Here is a 15,426-nt window from a genome sequence, read left to right as displayed (position 1 = left end):
ACCACCACCAACGACTGAAAGTTTGCAGATAAAGAGCTTCTGTGTGAACCATGCAGATGTAATATTAAGCAGGCTTCATATTTGAGGTAATCTGAAAGTCCGAGGACCATTTTATGATGTTTAAAATAGGACAGCAAGATCAGGATGAGTTGTGCTGTGTGATATTTATAGTTGATTTGGTGTGTTGTCAGCATATTACCCTTTAAGTTTGTACTATCGATGACATTAGGGACTAAAAAGCCGCCCACTTCGTTGGGTGGTTCTTCGTAACATCTGTTACAGTTGAGGAATATAGAGTTACAACCTGTTTGGTATCATGTCGTACTAAAATTATGTATTTTTCTTGTAGACAAAGTTCATGATTACTGTTCAGATGTGCTGATTAGATTTCATATAAAACACTACCAAGTCTTTGAAACAGTACTGGGATTGAGTCATATAACCATGCTCATAGTGCGCCTTGTGTCGTGATTCAGTGCTCCCAGTGCTCCTGCCATGTTCTGCTCTGTCCTCAAGTTGAATCCTCAACTTGAATTTAATTTTTATGGAAGAAGACAACGTTACGGTCCAATTAGGTGTTAACAGTCTGAGCAAAGGGGATGAATTTATGTTTCACAACCCTGTAATGATTGAACAAAGCATGCTCTTGGTTGCGGAGCCACTGAAGACGGTTGGTTGGTCTCTGTGTTGTAGCTGTAGACCCACTTCTAGTCACCAGTGATGATCGTCCACATTAAGTTTGGATCAGTTTGACAAAGATTGACGTCTGTGGCGAAATTACAGATTTAACCTGCAAGTGGTTGTAACGTGACTTCCAGAGTCCATATGTGGCAGGAACACTGGGGGGGATACTGGCCGGTTTTAAATCAGGTTTTATCTTATTATAGGTCCAGACTTGGAACTTCTTGATTGCAAAGAGGCTAAAAAGCTCAGTACTGCAATGGAGTGACTGCAGATTTGTCGGTTTTCAGGTTTACTAACACCCCAGGCAGCTGCTTTTAATTAAACTGCTGTTCTAATCTGTACAGTGCGCCATTAACTGATGAACACAGTGGAGCACTCAGCAGCTGACGAGCATCAGGAACAGTTAGAAACCAAAAGCAGAGTTAAACAGAGAGGGAATATTACAACGTAATTTGGGGACGTCATGTTTTTTTTAGTTTCAAAAAAGGAATCAATGCAAATTTCCACCAAACCTTCGTAGGACTGACTTCGCAGACGTAAATGTTGACTTTGCTTGTTTTTCATTTCCAGTTGCATCGAAGTGGACCGCGAAGCTCGGTGAAGAGGACGGCAGAACCAAACTACCAAGCATCACTGGACTTTCTACTCTTCAGCTACTGGTGTTCCGGGAAATATGAGTCTCCTTCCCCCGGCTCTGGTCTTCCTCCTTCTTGCCATTTATTCCCCTCGGTCCCTTCTTCCATTTGTCGAGTGCTCGCGGTCGTGTCCGCACCACTGCCTTTGTTACGAGCATGCGGAGCTGGTGGACTGCCGTGACCGTGGGTTCGTACGCGTCCCTCGAGGCCTCCCACACGGCACCTGGCTGCTGGAACTGGGGGGAAACAACCTGAGCGTGATCGGCACCCGGGCCTTCATTGGCCTGTGGTCCTTGCGGGTGCTGGTGCTGACCAACAACCAAATAGAAGATATTGAACCGCAGGTACGAACAAGGAACAGAGAGGAGCTATTTACGCCAAAATGAAAGAGAATTGAGCGTAAGAAGTGATGTTCTCTCTGTCTCTCCACAGGCTTTCTTCTCTTTGTCCTTTATGGAGAAGCTGATTCTCAGTTGGAACCAGATAACAAGTCTCCCTGTGGACTTTTCCACGAGTCTGTCTGCTCTCAAAGAGCTGCGACTGGAGCACAACAGCTTACATTACATATCTGGATTCAGGTACCCTTCTGTCTGTCTAACCTCAAGGGCAATCATCAATCTTCCACCATCACACTCCATATTCTTATTATCCTCATTCAACAGGGCCTGATGGAGCTTTGTTCATTGGATAAAATTCTCATATCCTCTTCTTTTACACTGAAGTGAGCCATTGTCCAAATATGTATTTACTTGATTCTGGAATACTGTTCCTATTGGCCAATGTGAGATTTAAAAAACTTCATCAGTTCTCAGCTACATCTCCAAATCCAATGCAACAGAAATAAGGCACAACAACCCTTTTAGTTTAATAACTAACGAGGACCAGGTCAATACAAGGACCTCAATGGTGTAAGGGGTTAAGGAAATGTAATATTTGTAGATGAAACTACATTCAGCACATTATGTTCATACCTGGCTGTATCGGCATCTCATACCGTGATTATCTATTCTTCCCCTCAGCTTTGAGTATCTGGACAACCTGGAGAAGTTGGACCTCAGTCATAACCAGCTGACGTCTATCAGCCCCGGCGTGCTCAGAGGCCTCTCCAGGCTCAGGCAGCTTTATCTGCAGAACAACAGACTGACTGTGGTGCAGCAGGGGAGCATGGACATGCTGCCCGGACTAGAGGTGCATAAGTTGAGATTGTAAAAACTTTTCTGGCTACATAATGAGCATCCATCCAAGGTTCAAGTAGCTGTTTGACTGTAGTTACAAGAGTTAAAGGACCACGATGAATGATGATATTTATGTACAGTGTAACATGAAGTGGACCAAGGATTGAGCCCTGTGGCACCCCATTTCTGACGACTGACTCAAGTTGTCTGTCTCGCTGATTTCCTGTCCATCTGTCTGTGTGTCTGTCCAGGTTCTCCAGCTGAGCAACAACAACATCTCTGAGATAGAACCCGATGCCCTGGCTCCTCTCTACAGTCTGGTGGTTCTCGTTCTGGAGGGAAACAACCTGCAACACCTCAAGTTTAAGACCTTCATCAGCCTTCACACAACAGCGACACACATCCAGCTTTCAGGTCGGCTGGAACCTTTATCATATTCAAAAAAAACAAACAAAAAAATGTTTACCTAGAGTTATATGATAAATATCACTGGAAACCTAAACCACATATATTCTTAGAAGAACTGCTCAGGGTTTATTAGTCTTTAATTGTTTTCTAAAAGCTAAATTTGATGCATATAGTGTTTGTATAACTGTCATCAGTAATATGGGTTAAAAAGCTGCTGAATGTTGTTAAAATATGTGCATTGCTGCAGTATAATAGTCCTGAGAGTAAGTGGTCATGGAATAGCAGCTTGTTAAGATCTAGTTTGTTTGCTCCAACCACTGTTTGACTGCCTGCATCATTCATCCTTCCTCGTCTCCTCCAGGTAACCCGTGGAGCTGCGACTGCGACCTGCACCGCGTCTTCAGCAAGATCCTGCACGTTCGGCACCTCCACATCGACGACTACCGCAACGTGACGTGCCAGAGCCCTCCCCAGCTGGCCGGGGCTTCTCTGGCCTGGGTGGACAGCCAGCTCTGCATCGCCGAGACCGCCACCGTGCTGGTCATCACCATCACCGTGTTCGTCACCGTGGTGGCGGCCATGGTGATGGCGGAGAGGAACAGGAAGAGGAACCATGGGAAGAACTGGGACACTGAGTCGCAGACACAAGCTCAGAGTCCTCCATCTTGAGAGTGTGAATAATAGGAGACAATATGGAGACTGAAGGCTGAACTATCAGCTCCTCTGGAGGCAAGAAGGATTGCAGCGTACAATTCAAGATGGCCGCCGCAATTAGATGATTAAATGGACCCATTCCTTTCATCATAATATGAATATTTTTCTAGTTATGGACTCTAGAAGTACATTTTGAGGCTTCGTATCTTCACAAGTTCACGAGATAGACACACGACACTTTCAGGGTTGAAAAACACATTAGAGCTCTATTTAAAAAATGCAACCAAATCAACCTGACGTCCACTCCTGGTGTCACAATCTAAAGCCAAAATCTAGTTTTTGTTCAACACGATGTTGTCTAGAACCAACTTTAACCATTAATATCATGTCATAGGTTCAACATCTGTGACATAGAGGAATAGAAACAAGCTCTAGTACATCACATTTCACCACAGGAAAGTTTAAATGGTGCATTTTGGGTAAACTTTCAGTGCTCATATCAGCATGCGTGATGTGTGTTTGGCCAGAACAAATTATAGCAAATGAAAATTCTTGTTTTTACCCACATTTTGATGCGGTTCTCATCTTCGAGTCATGATTCCTTCTAATCTTTTAATCATTTTCTAATGTTTCTAGTTGTAAAGCTTCACATTTTGACACACACATAAGTACTCTGAGGGCCTTTAACTTGGACAACATTCGTAGTATGAAGGTAAAAGTACTTAAAAACTAAGTATTAGTATTTTTTTGCTATAGCTAATGGTGGTAAAGGATGTAAGTGCAGCTGTTATGTGGTTTCAAGCTGCTAAAACTGATCTGCTTTGAAAAAAAAACATTTTTTTTTGCTTGATTTCCACAATAAAAGCCACCTCACCTTGTGTTTCACCACATACATGCTTTTATTCTGAAGTGGCAGTGCTGGCTTACGTTTGGTTTACATCACAGTAGTAAGGAAGATATCCATGAGTTAAAATAACAAGTCGCATCACCTGTTGCGTTGTGTCCGGTTGAACTCCTGTGCAAAGTTTGGACATTTCCATCCAGTGTGATAAAGGCAGACCTCGCTAGTAGTTATGAAAACTGCTGTATGAAGGTGGAAATAAAGACACAAATGTACGAAATTATAGTTGTTTTTTTAAATCTAAAGGACTCTAAACTTAAAGCACCAATGTTTAGACTTTATTTCAAATCTTTTACTGTCAGATAAATTCTATGACCTCAGTCTGTTTTGCAGTGCTTGCTGGTGAATTCCCTGAAGTCCTTCCACATTTAACGCATTGATCCTACGGTCTGACGGCCACACTGAGAGTCAGCAGAAGATACAGCGGCTGCCGTGAGGACCATATGTCTCTGGACTCCGCAGAGGATTACAGCCGCTCTGATGGAGGGAACGACGACAGAGAGAGAAACTGTCCGATTGAGGTCAGAGAGCAGGCCAGATTTCAAGATGATTATTGCTGGACTGGACTACATTTATGAAACTAGTGTGTGTGGGATGGGGAGCATTAAAGGGGACAAGACTTGTCTGGCCTCTTCCAGCACATTCTGTGCTGTCTGTGATCGTTTTTATGAATCCAGTCAGAGAAAACAGAGAAAAATCTTTAAAGAACTAAAAGGAAAATCCATTTTGCATACCCAGTAGTTACATAACTGACGTGAACTACACCTCTACTGCTTGTACGCTACAACATAGTTTATTGTTTATTTGAGCTTATGTGGTCAGATCTCAATCAGTTTTGCACGTCTGACCACTGTACAGAGATCATGAGCCCTTTTCAAGTCCACACACTCATTCTCAACTGGATCAAAGTCTGAGTTTGGACTCTGCCATGGAAACCTTCGCTTTGTTGTCGTCCAAACATTTCTGTGCATTTTTTAAATCGTCTTGCTGAGAATCAAACCTTCTTCCAAAGTTGCAGTCCTCTTGCAGATAGATTGTCCCATTAATATGTATAATAAAGGCTAGATGTCTCATCCGCACTACCGGCCATCGGAATCGCACGGCCACACTGGCGGCCATCTTGATACAGTGCGCTCACTCACCCATAACATTGTGTTCTAGTGGTACATGTACTTTTTAAATAACCACAACGGGATCAATTTTGAACCCGCTTTAATGTTTTATTTTTTAAAAAGCTTCATTTATTTGACAATAATATAATGTTGCAGAGCAGGACAGCTTTTACTAGACGGGACACTGCTTTTGAATGTGGTATCCAGTTCTCCTTAATACATCGATGGTCCACTGAATGCAGAGACAACAAACCAACATGAACCCAACATGTAAGGCCCAGTAACGTAGGGAAAAAGCAGAGTGCCAGATAATAGATTAGTAACTACACTGGTGTTACTGTCTAAAAATTCTAAACATTGGTTAATGAAAAATATGTAATCTTATTGCTGTAATGCTTACTAAGTAATGCTTTGCTGTCCAACACTGATTAAAAGTGACCCAACTGGATTACCTCAAAATAGAATGGTAAAATGTATTCCAAATATATTCAACCAATCAGTGGCGAGCTGTGAAAGCAGAGGAGCTGATGGCATCGTGAACCTCTCCATGCGTGGTTTAAGTGACAGCTTTTAAAGCTGAACAGAACAAACCAGAGCAGGGATTAGAGGGAGATTTATCCACAGGCTGACAGCAAGACACAGACTGGATGGAGGGAGATGATCGGAGTCTCTTATCTCGAATAAAATGTCCCGTTTGGTGAATACGATTTATTTCAACTTCACTGTTTTTGTTGAGGGCTGCAAGGTGGAGCGGTGGTTAGCACTGTTGCCTCGCAGCAAGTGAGGCCACCGGAATCTTTCTGTGTGGAGGCTCCATGTTCTCCCCGTGCAGCGTGGGTTCTCTCCGGGTTCTCCGGCTTCCTCCCACACAGTCCAAAAACATGTTGAGGTTAATTGGTGATTCTAAATTGTCCGTAGGTGTGAATGTGAGTGTGCTTGGTTGTCTGTCTCTAAGTGTGGCCCTGTGATAGACTGGTGACCTGTCCAGGGTGTCTCCTGCCTTCACCCTGAGTCAGCTGGGATAGACTCCAGCCCCCCATGACCCTAGTGAGGATTAAGTGGTGTATAGATAATGGATGGATGGATGATTATTCCTCATGAATTAAAAGCAGGATTTACTATTGTAGTTGGCTGGGTGGAGCTTATTTTGTACAGATAATGGATGGATGGATGTTTTTGTTGGGAGGAGCTGAAATGTGTGGAAGTAAAGGAAGCAAAGGTGCAAACGAGCGACATGAAAAGCTCGAGTTATTGTGCTAGAGGATCTTATTTCATTAATATGATGTTTTTTCTGGTTGAAGGGGGATGATGGGAAAGTGAGGGGATGACAGAGTGGAATATGAGGGAGTCTGACACAGACAATCGATCGGCGAGTGGAATTTTTGATTACAGGCGTCCTGTTGAGTTCCAGCTGAGAGCTTTTAACACCTTGTAATGCAGGTCACCTTTGAAGGTGGACTCTTGAACGCTGAATCGATAGACTTTAGAGGAAGAGAGCGTTAGACGAGTGGATTGATACCACTCATGTCTGTCTGCTCAGTATAACACTAGAGCCATGATGTCAGCTTTTGTTAGACTGGAAGCAAATTAAAAGCTCCTGTTAGTCTGTCCAATTTAATAACACCTTAAAAATATCAATCAAGACTGAAACTGAAATGTAAAGACAAAGACTTTTGCGATAATTTGTTGGTCAAACGTCCCGCTCCAAAGTCTAAATTATAGACATGCACTGATTTTGGTTTTCACACCAACCCAACATGCTTCCCCTGTGAACCTGCTGTGTATGGGAATTTCTCTCCTGACAAAGACATTAAAAATATAACTTGCAGAAACAAAACAGAATGCAAGTATGCAAAACTTCTAGGAACTTAGTTAGAAAATGCCATTTTTTTTAAGGTCATGCAATGCAAAGTGCAACAGGGTTTGTTGGTTCTTGTACAGTTAAACAATAAATAAATAAAATTAAACACAATTAATGCTGTAATGTGCTTGCTTGCCTTTATTGGCACATACTGTAACTATGTAAAGTCTCAACAAAAGGCACAGACAGGCAGCAGAAGTGAGGTTGAACTATTCTAACAGCTGTATTTTCTATCTTTGGATCCATTATGTCATCGTTAGTAGGAATAATAGACTGATTTGGCCACAAGCTGTGTTGTTTGATGGAACCATCTGCTTCTGTTGCATGTTTTCTAAGTGTTGGAGCATTTTGCAAACCAAAGGTGGTGAGAAACTGTAACTTCTGAATGGACTAACGTGCTCAGGCAAATGAGAAAAGCTGAAATAAATTCATCAGCAAACGTATTTACACCAGTTATGTAAGACCAATATTCACTCTCTTGTAGCTGTTTGTGTCTCTGCCGGCTCTTTGGGTTAATATCTGCCTCCTGAAGTGTTAAATCCTCCCTTGTGTTCACCAGCTGATCATCATAAGTGTCTACAGTTTAGAGCTGAACAGGAAGTGCAAAGTGGCTTTTTAGAGCATTTTTTGTTGTTGTTTAAAACAGCAGCAGGCTTCAGAAACAGCGCAAAAGTTTGGCAATTCTAAAGCTTTTGTTAATTTCCCATTGGAACAGCACTGAGCTTCTGTGGACTTACTCGACCCACCAGTCTGTGAACTGACTCAATGTTCAACTGGGTCATATGCACATATTCAGGAAGTTCAAGGGAGCAGCTAAAGGTATAGCCATCGATGTCGTTGTTTAAAGAGTGATTTGCATATTCCAACCATGTTCAAATATGTTGTTGCACTTTTAACAAACTGGTTCGTCAGAATTATACAGATGTTGTCATCCTGAATACATGGTGCCAGGAGGAACCGAACTTCCCAACACAAAACATCAGGGTGGAACACTGGGTCACAGATCTATGACGTTTTTTTTTTTTTTGGTGGACGTGAGCCCAAATTCCAATTTCCTGCAGCCCCTTTCTGAAACTGACCCCCACGATGTCAATGCACTCTCTCTGAGCTTGAAGCTTTACTGGGAAAACATTACTGTGCTGTTTCAGGACATCCAACATGACAACAAAACCACACTGACGATCAGTAGGAACTGGGAAACGAAACAGCAGTGTCCTGTGTTGACACCGGTGTTTTTGTTGGCCCATCCATCAACCCTGACCTCCTCCCTGTGCAGACACTAACCTCTTTGACAACTTTAGCACATGTGTCATTTGGGGACACCTGTTGGATCTCATGCTGTTGTTCCTCTTGAGAATCTTGAAGTCACCCTGAAGGCATCACACTTGAACTGCTTCTCTAACACATCGCAAAGACTTCAGCTAATTTCTTTTTTTTTTCTTAGTAGTATAATTTGTTAGGGGTGTGTGTGTGTGTGTGTGTGTTCGTGTGTGTGTGTATTTATGAGTTAGTCAAACAGATTTTGTAACAAAGCGCTTGGACTTTGCCTGCTGGGATCAGTCAGAGACACTTTTAGTGAAGCCTGGTGCGTTAGTGCTGTTCAGCCCTCTGGAGGAAGATGAGCGCCGCTAAGGTACCCGTCTGTCTGTCCGTCTGTCTGTTTATTGAATCTTGATCCTTTAGCTGTAATTTTCGGTTACTTGTTTATTGCAGATATGCTCCTTCTTTGTCACTGGGTTCGTGTTGTGTGGGACCAGTTTGGTCGCAGCGGGCCCAGTGGAACTGGTGAGCAAACTGACCTTGACCTCCAGTTCATGATAGCGGTACAACATAACCAGCTTTGTTCTGACTCTGTCCACAGAACTCCTGGCAGACAGAAGCCAGACAACAAGGTAACTATGATTACGTTTTGTTTGAATTTATGATGTGTGTGCCGTAAATTCCGGACTACAAGCTGCTACTTTTCTCACACTGAGGCTTAAACAATGATGATTTATGGATTTTAAGATTTTTACAAATTTGCCTCGAGACTCAAGTGACATTGAGCGACAACGAAAGAGAGACTGAGGAAGAGTGTGACGAAGTAATTCTGAGGCTGTTCCGACACTGAAGACTTTAGTGGTTTTAGTGTGCAGGAGGAAGATGAAGATAGCAATCAATGACTTTTCCTGGTAGGCTGTTTGGTAAAAAGCATTTGTGTATGTTACCAGTACGTATTTAATTAAAAGTTTAAAAAAATCTTTCTGTGTTAATATCTCATGTTACAACGTGGACACCTGCAGCTTACAGACAAGTGCGGCCTGTATATGTACACATGCTTTTTCTTTTTAAAGTTAGTGGGTGCGGCTTATATTCAGTAGTCCGGAAATTACGGTAAATATGGAGGAAAATTTATGTAAAGTGAACATAACTGTGACATGAATCTGTTCCAGGGAGTGCTGTTATTTTTTTCGCTGCCCACCAGGGACAGCTGAGAGACGTCCCGTTCGACCCAATTGTTTTCAACCAAGTGTTGGTGAACCAGGGCTCCGCCTACGACAACGACACCGGGGTGTTCACCGCGCCGCTCGCCGGCGTCTACCAGTTTGTTTTTGCCGCCCAGCTCTGCCGCGGCAATCACAACAACAGGTGGTACTTCATGGTCAACAGAGACATGAGGATGCTCTGCCACGCTCAGGTACACAAGACTGAACTAGATTAACAACAGGTAATCTTCATGACTGAACAGCAGGACAGTGTACCTTACAAACTCCACTTGTACCCGTCAGATGACTGCTGGTGAAACAACCCTCAACACCTGCTACTTCATGGAGGAGCTGAAGAAAGGTGACCAGGTGTGGGTGAAGCAAAATGCCGAGAGCTGCTCATGGGCCAGCACCACCTCCAAAACGATCACCTTCTCCGGCATCCTGCTGGCGAGTGAGAGCGTGTCCTTGGTGGGAGGGAAGTACGGCAGCTCCTGTCCGCTGCCCAGCAGGAACGTGGTGTCCAGGTCTGCAGGCCGGAGAGTCGCTCTGTCCGGTGTGGTCGTCGCCCTGCAGCTCAGCCGCTTCCTCTGGGATTAATCAAGGCAGCGATACCTCTCTTAGGTGTATATGCTTCTCATTATGTTTTATTTAATATTTTTAAAGGTTGAAGTGTGACTTGCCACAGTTTTTCTTCCTTCTTTTTAAATCATATTTGGATTTTAAGGACTATCTTTTTTTTTTAATTTGCCATTTTATCTTTTAATGGCAAATCAGTTTCTTCTTTATCCCTCTCTGCTCATTGATTAAACCCCAAAAAAACTCATCTCTATTTATTAAAGTTACACATTTAGACACTTTGTCCATGAACAAAAATCAGCTTCTGCCTTAAAATGGCTTAGATGTAACAATCGCTTCCTCTTGAATGGCCACCACTCGCTGCAGCTCGAGCACACCAGCTCACCTACGACTCTGCTCAAACACCGTAGAACTAGTGAATGCTACACGGTGGTAATCTGTAATAATGGAGTAATTCAGCCGTGTGTGTTGGAAACCAATTCTGAGGAAGAATAATGATCCAGAAAGTCCCACGCCGCCAGTTGACTTGATTGGTTCTTTAGATTTCTGACATATGAAACCCCAGAAGTCTACATCTGTGTTTTGGAGACTGTCATCTTTACGCAGCAGTTTTAAGGAGGAACTATTCAACCATGGTGTTGACTACCTTATTTACTCCTTATGTGCCCTCTAGCTTATAAAAACTCCATATGGACATGGCAACCCCCTGTTATCACTCAAACTATTCTTCTTTAAAAATGTCTCGGTCTCAACAAGTCTAGTTTTTGTATGTAAAGGTGTGTAAACTATATAACAATTTAAGTTCTTTTTCATGGCTTCCTGGATACAGGTGCTAAGTGAGATTGTTTTTTCCGGTTTGGCCTCATGATGGTGCTGTTGTCTCACCATTACGACGAATAAATCCAGGCACAGTGACGAAAAATCTTCCGTTTATTACCTACTGTCACGGTAACACGATGATGCAGCACCTGGGTGGCAGGTTTAGTGCAGAACAGCATTTTTATTAACATTGGAGGGTTCTGATGATGACCGCTCTGCAAGTGAAGATACATGCGAGGCTAGTGGTGTGCTAATTATCAATGAGATTATCAAATGGCACAAAATACATTCAGTGAGCAGTGTCTAGAGAAGTTAGGACTGACGACGGAGCTCAAATCTTTTTTTCTCACCCCACTTAAGTGTGTTTTGCTGATGTTTTCATGGTTTAATGTGTGTTAAACTACTTTTCATAGAGGCTTAATGGTGGAATTATGGTTTCTGTTGGCGTGCAGAGTGAAGGATTATGAACTTAACCAGCGCAGAGGCTTTTCTTCTTTTGTGGCACAACAAAACGACCAACAACAGCACGAATGCAAACAGGAGTAGCCTGCATTTTCAGTTGTTCCACATATTTATGTTAAGTAGGAAATGACGGCTATAATAGATGAATGTGAGTCTTGAAGCTCTGTGTAGCAGTTTAGGTTTTCTTTAAATGAAGAAGGTGGTGCAACGATGCAGACTGTCCAGCAGATGGAGACACATATCTTGTTACGTCCATATCCTGGGGGGGAATGTGGGATGTCAGTCATGTGCTGCATTCATGCTCTGAGTGTAAATGACAGACATGTAACTCCATTAAGATGTTTGATATCTGATCAAGGCACAAGTAGCACTTTCCCACCAGTCATAGCTAATGTAAATGGTCTGCACTGATATAGGGCTTTACAATGTTTTCTCATTCACATGCACATTCATACACAATCGAACCACCAACTTTGTGAAACATCTCCTCCTGGGCAGCAATAACATAAAATAGCTGCTGATGCTGTGTTTGTAGATCAGTTTGGCTCCTCAGGAGATTTGTCTGTTGAACATCTTTGCTTTGATTTGGTGATGCACCTGCAGGAAGGAGCCAAAATATATGTATATATAGGCAGAGGTAACTTGTAGTACCTTTAAAAGTTCTATGTCAAAAGCAGACAGGGGCCTGGTAAGCTGCACCTCTCTTGCAAAGGGTGTCTGAGAGTGAACACATGGCATCAGTTCAGAAGGGACACCGATCTGTCTCCACTTAAGTCTAAATGGGAGTTTTATGACGTGCTTTCCCAAAACAGTGACAGGAATAGAAATAGAAGCAAGTCTATAAACTGCTTTTATTTAAACTCAAAATGCATAGAGGCCTACTTTAGAATATAGCAGACCTGAATGACTCTTACAGTCACGAGAGCATTCTTATTTACACCCAGCAACAAGGGTCAAAGGGTCTAGACCCTTCTAGGAAAATCTGACTTGTAGCACAAATTATGGTAAAAGCTCACGGAGCGGTTAAACTGGAAGTGATTCACCCTCTGGGCCCTGTTTCAGGAGGAGGGTTTGGTGAAAGTAACTTCTGCTCTGCCAGAACAAAAAGACATGACAGAGTTCATTCTATGGATCTTTTCTGGTGCATTATAGATCCTTTGTGTAATTTTAGGTTGAGTGAGAAGCAGTTGTGAGAAGTTGTGGATTTTTTTAAAAAAACACAAACAGATACTTTTGTCAAATTCCAACAAGTTTTTATTTGAGATGGACTTATTCCCAAATGAACCTTAGATGATACCTTAGAAACAAATCAAAGATAAGACATCTAAATACCTTTTCTCTTGTCCCAAGTGAACGTTCCCTCAACGTGTACAAGACTGGGATGTGCATACAGACGTACAGATGGATGGGCAACCTGAAAACATGCCTTCGGCCATGACTGTCATGAGGCATGACTAGTATGCATTAATAACACAGAGTGGCTGTAACCTGTAGATGCCAGAGCCCTCCTCTTGAATCGACACCAGCTGTTTAATTCTGAAGCGCTGTTGACATGGCACACGGCCCTCCAGTGTCAGGTCTTTTCCCAGTGAGCGGCAAGCTGCATATTTCTGCTGAACCCTCTGTAGTCCGGCTGCCGTCCAACATGAGGTTCATCAGGTCTCTCCTGGACACTGTCTGTACCAGTACATCTGTGTGTGACTCACTTCTCTGCTGTTTACTTCTGCAGATCTGGACGCATAACTCCATCTGGTGACTAATCGGCTGTGGACTGTGGGACAAAAAGATTAATTTCCACACAAGATCCATTACACCTTGAAACACTGAGTGCAAATGAAATTAAAAATTGAATAATCCTAGAGTTCCTTTCAAGAGAAGATGCTGAACAACCCCAAATACTATCCTGCGCCACTGAAAGAACCTCCCACTGTAAAGCTAACCAGATGCAAGGGTGTGAAGTGGAATGATAAAATATATGACGGGGATGTTTTTGTACACTCCTCTGCTGTTCCACCTGAGTTTCATTACATGAAACCAGATTAATCCCATAAATCAGAATCAGGAATAAAAAGCTCATGTTGTGAAGTATTTGGTTCTACTGTATGGAATCACAGGAGTGCCACAATAAAAAATAATTCTGTTAAAAAATGAGGAAATAAATGTGTGAATATAAAGAGGAATAAATAAATAAAAATATGGAAATGTAATGATACATTTTGTCTTTGCTTTTCCCTTTTTCCCTTTGTTTTTTCCTTTTTTTCCCCCATTTTGTCTTTGTCAGGATTCCTGCTTGGTGCTTGCTCCTAGAGTGGCTAAAGGGAAGTGACATAAAAGAAAAACAAAAAAAAAAAACATGAAATGTGACATGAAAAAATAAAGGGAAAAGCAAAGACAAAATTTACCTTTATATTTACATATTTTTATATGTATTTATTCCTCTTTATAGTCACACATTTATTTCCTTTTTTTTTTTTTTTAAACAGATTTATGTTTTATTATGGCACTCCTGTGATTCCATACTACTGTAGCATTGTTGTTCTTCTCAGGGCATCTTGTTCCTCCACTTCAATCGCGTCAGTATAAAACACTAAAACCCTTAAGGTGAGTGGTGGCATCTACCATAATTCTTAATCCTTGAAGTAAAACAAGATATGCTGCCACCTTATGAGCAGAGCAGTGGTATAGTCACTAAGTCTCAAGTCTTCAAGATAGTTGTTAGCTTAGCTTACCTGTTAGCTCATGTTCCAACAACACTGACTGGGGTGTTGCATAATTCTTCAAAATTGGCTTCTGCTAATTCATATGAATTCAATTCAGTTTTCTCTCTGTAGCACCAGTTCACGATACAAGCAATGTGAGGGCACCTTGCATAGTCAGGTTAAGGCCCTACAATATTATGTTATATTAGGAAACTCAATGAATCCATCTGGGGAGGCGCTCAGCATCAATGACAAGAAAAAAAAGGTAACTATGAAAAACCAAAACCCTCCTCCATCAAACTGGGATCATGATTGCCTGGAACTGTGTGTGAAGCCCAGTGAGGTGAGTGATAAAATATCAAAATATGTTTTGTGATTTGGGCTGAACTGAGCCTTTAGAGATCTCGCTTTAAACACGCCAGTCACTTCTCATCTTCATTATACCATCTCCTCATTGTATTTGCCTTAATCTGGCCTCACCTCATCAACATCCCTCTGATGTTTACCCTCAGTGTGAAGTCCCACACCGCTGAAGAGGGGGCTTCCTCTCCGCCAACACAGCCTCCTCTGTTGTCTGAAACCAGAGAGGTGAGCATTCCTCTGCCCAGGCCTCAAATAAAGACTCAGATTCTTGCAGAAATAATCCAGGTTCCCGCTGGGAGTGCAAACGTATCCGCTGATCCGGGGGTAGCTGCCTCCCTCAAGGTGGACAATCAGTGTCTTTGTGGAGCCAAGCCGATGCCAACAGGCTGGAGCTGGTCCACAGTCCCACAGTCTGAGCCGGGCAGAGGGTCTGACCAGTTGTGGATTATTTTGGGGTGAAAGAAGTTTGGAGAGACATCTCAGGATGGACACGAGATCCTCATCATCCTTGCTGGACTACAAATGTTTTCTCAGTGGATTATGGATGTTCAATTTGGATTTAATGGCCTGGACAACACCAAGGAAGCTCCATCGGCTGAGAGGTAGGCC

The 15,426-nt window shown here is 42.6% G+C and overlaps 2 protein-coding genes across 2 annotated transcripts; both read left to right on the top strand.

The window, feature by feature from the left end:
- The first annotated feature begins 1,357 nt into the window (after positions 1 to 1,357).
- Positions 1,358 to 3,571, top strand: LOC103367376 (slit homolog 2 protein). Its single transcript, XM_008295381.1, has 5 exons — positions 1,358 to 1,663; positions 1,752 to 1,897; positions 2,339 to 2,507; positions 2,746 to 2,908; positions 3,264 to 3,571. The coding sequence occupies exons 1-5, from the start codon at positions 1,358 to 1,360 to the stop codon at positions 3,569 to 3,571; spliced, it is 1,092 nt and encodes a 363-aa protein (XP_008293603.1).
- Positions 3,572 to 4,900: 1,329 nt separating this feature from the next.
- LOC103367375 (protein HP-25 homolog 1-like) lies at positions 4,901 to 10,605 on the top strand. Its single transcript, XM_008295380.1, has 3 exons — positions 4,901 to 4,978; positions 9,895 to 10,107; positions 10,199 to 10,605. Exons 1-3 carry the CDS (start codon positions 4,901 to 4,903, stop codon positions 10,493 to 10,495), a joined length of 588 nt encoding a protein of 195 aa, XP_008293602.1. The 3' UTR covers positions 10,496 to 10,605.
- The last annotated feature ends 4,821 nt before the right edge of the window (positions 10,606 to 15,426 follow it).

Source organism: Stegastes partitus, unplaced genomic scaffold (genome assembly GCF_000690725.1).
Source record: "Stegastes partitus isolate 25-593 unplaced genomic scaffold, Stegastes_partitus-1.0.2 Scaffold1041, whole genome shotgun sequence".
Classification (NCBI taxonomy): Eukaryota; Metazoa; Chordata; class Actinopteri; family Pomacentridae; genus Stegastes; species Stegastes partitus.
This window is presented reverse-complemented; position numbering and strand designations above follow the sequence as displayed.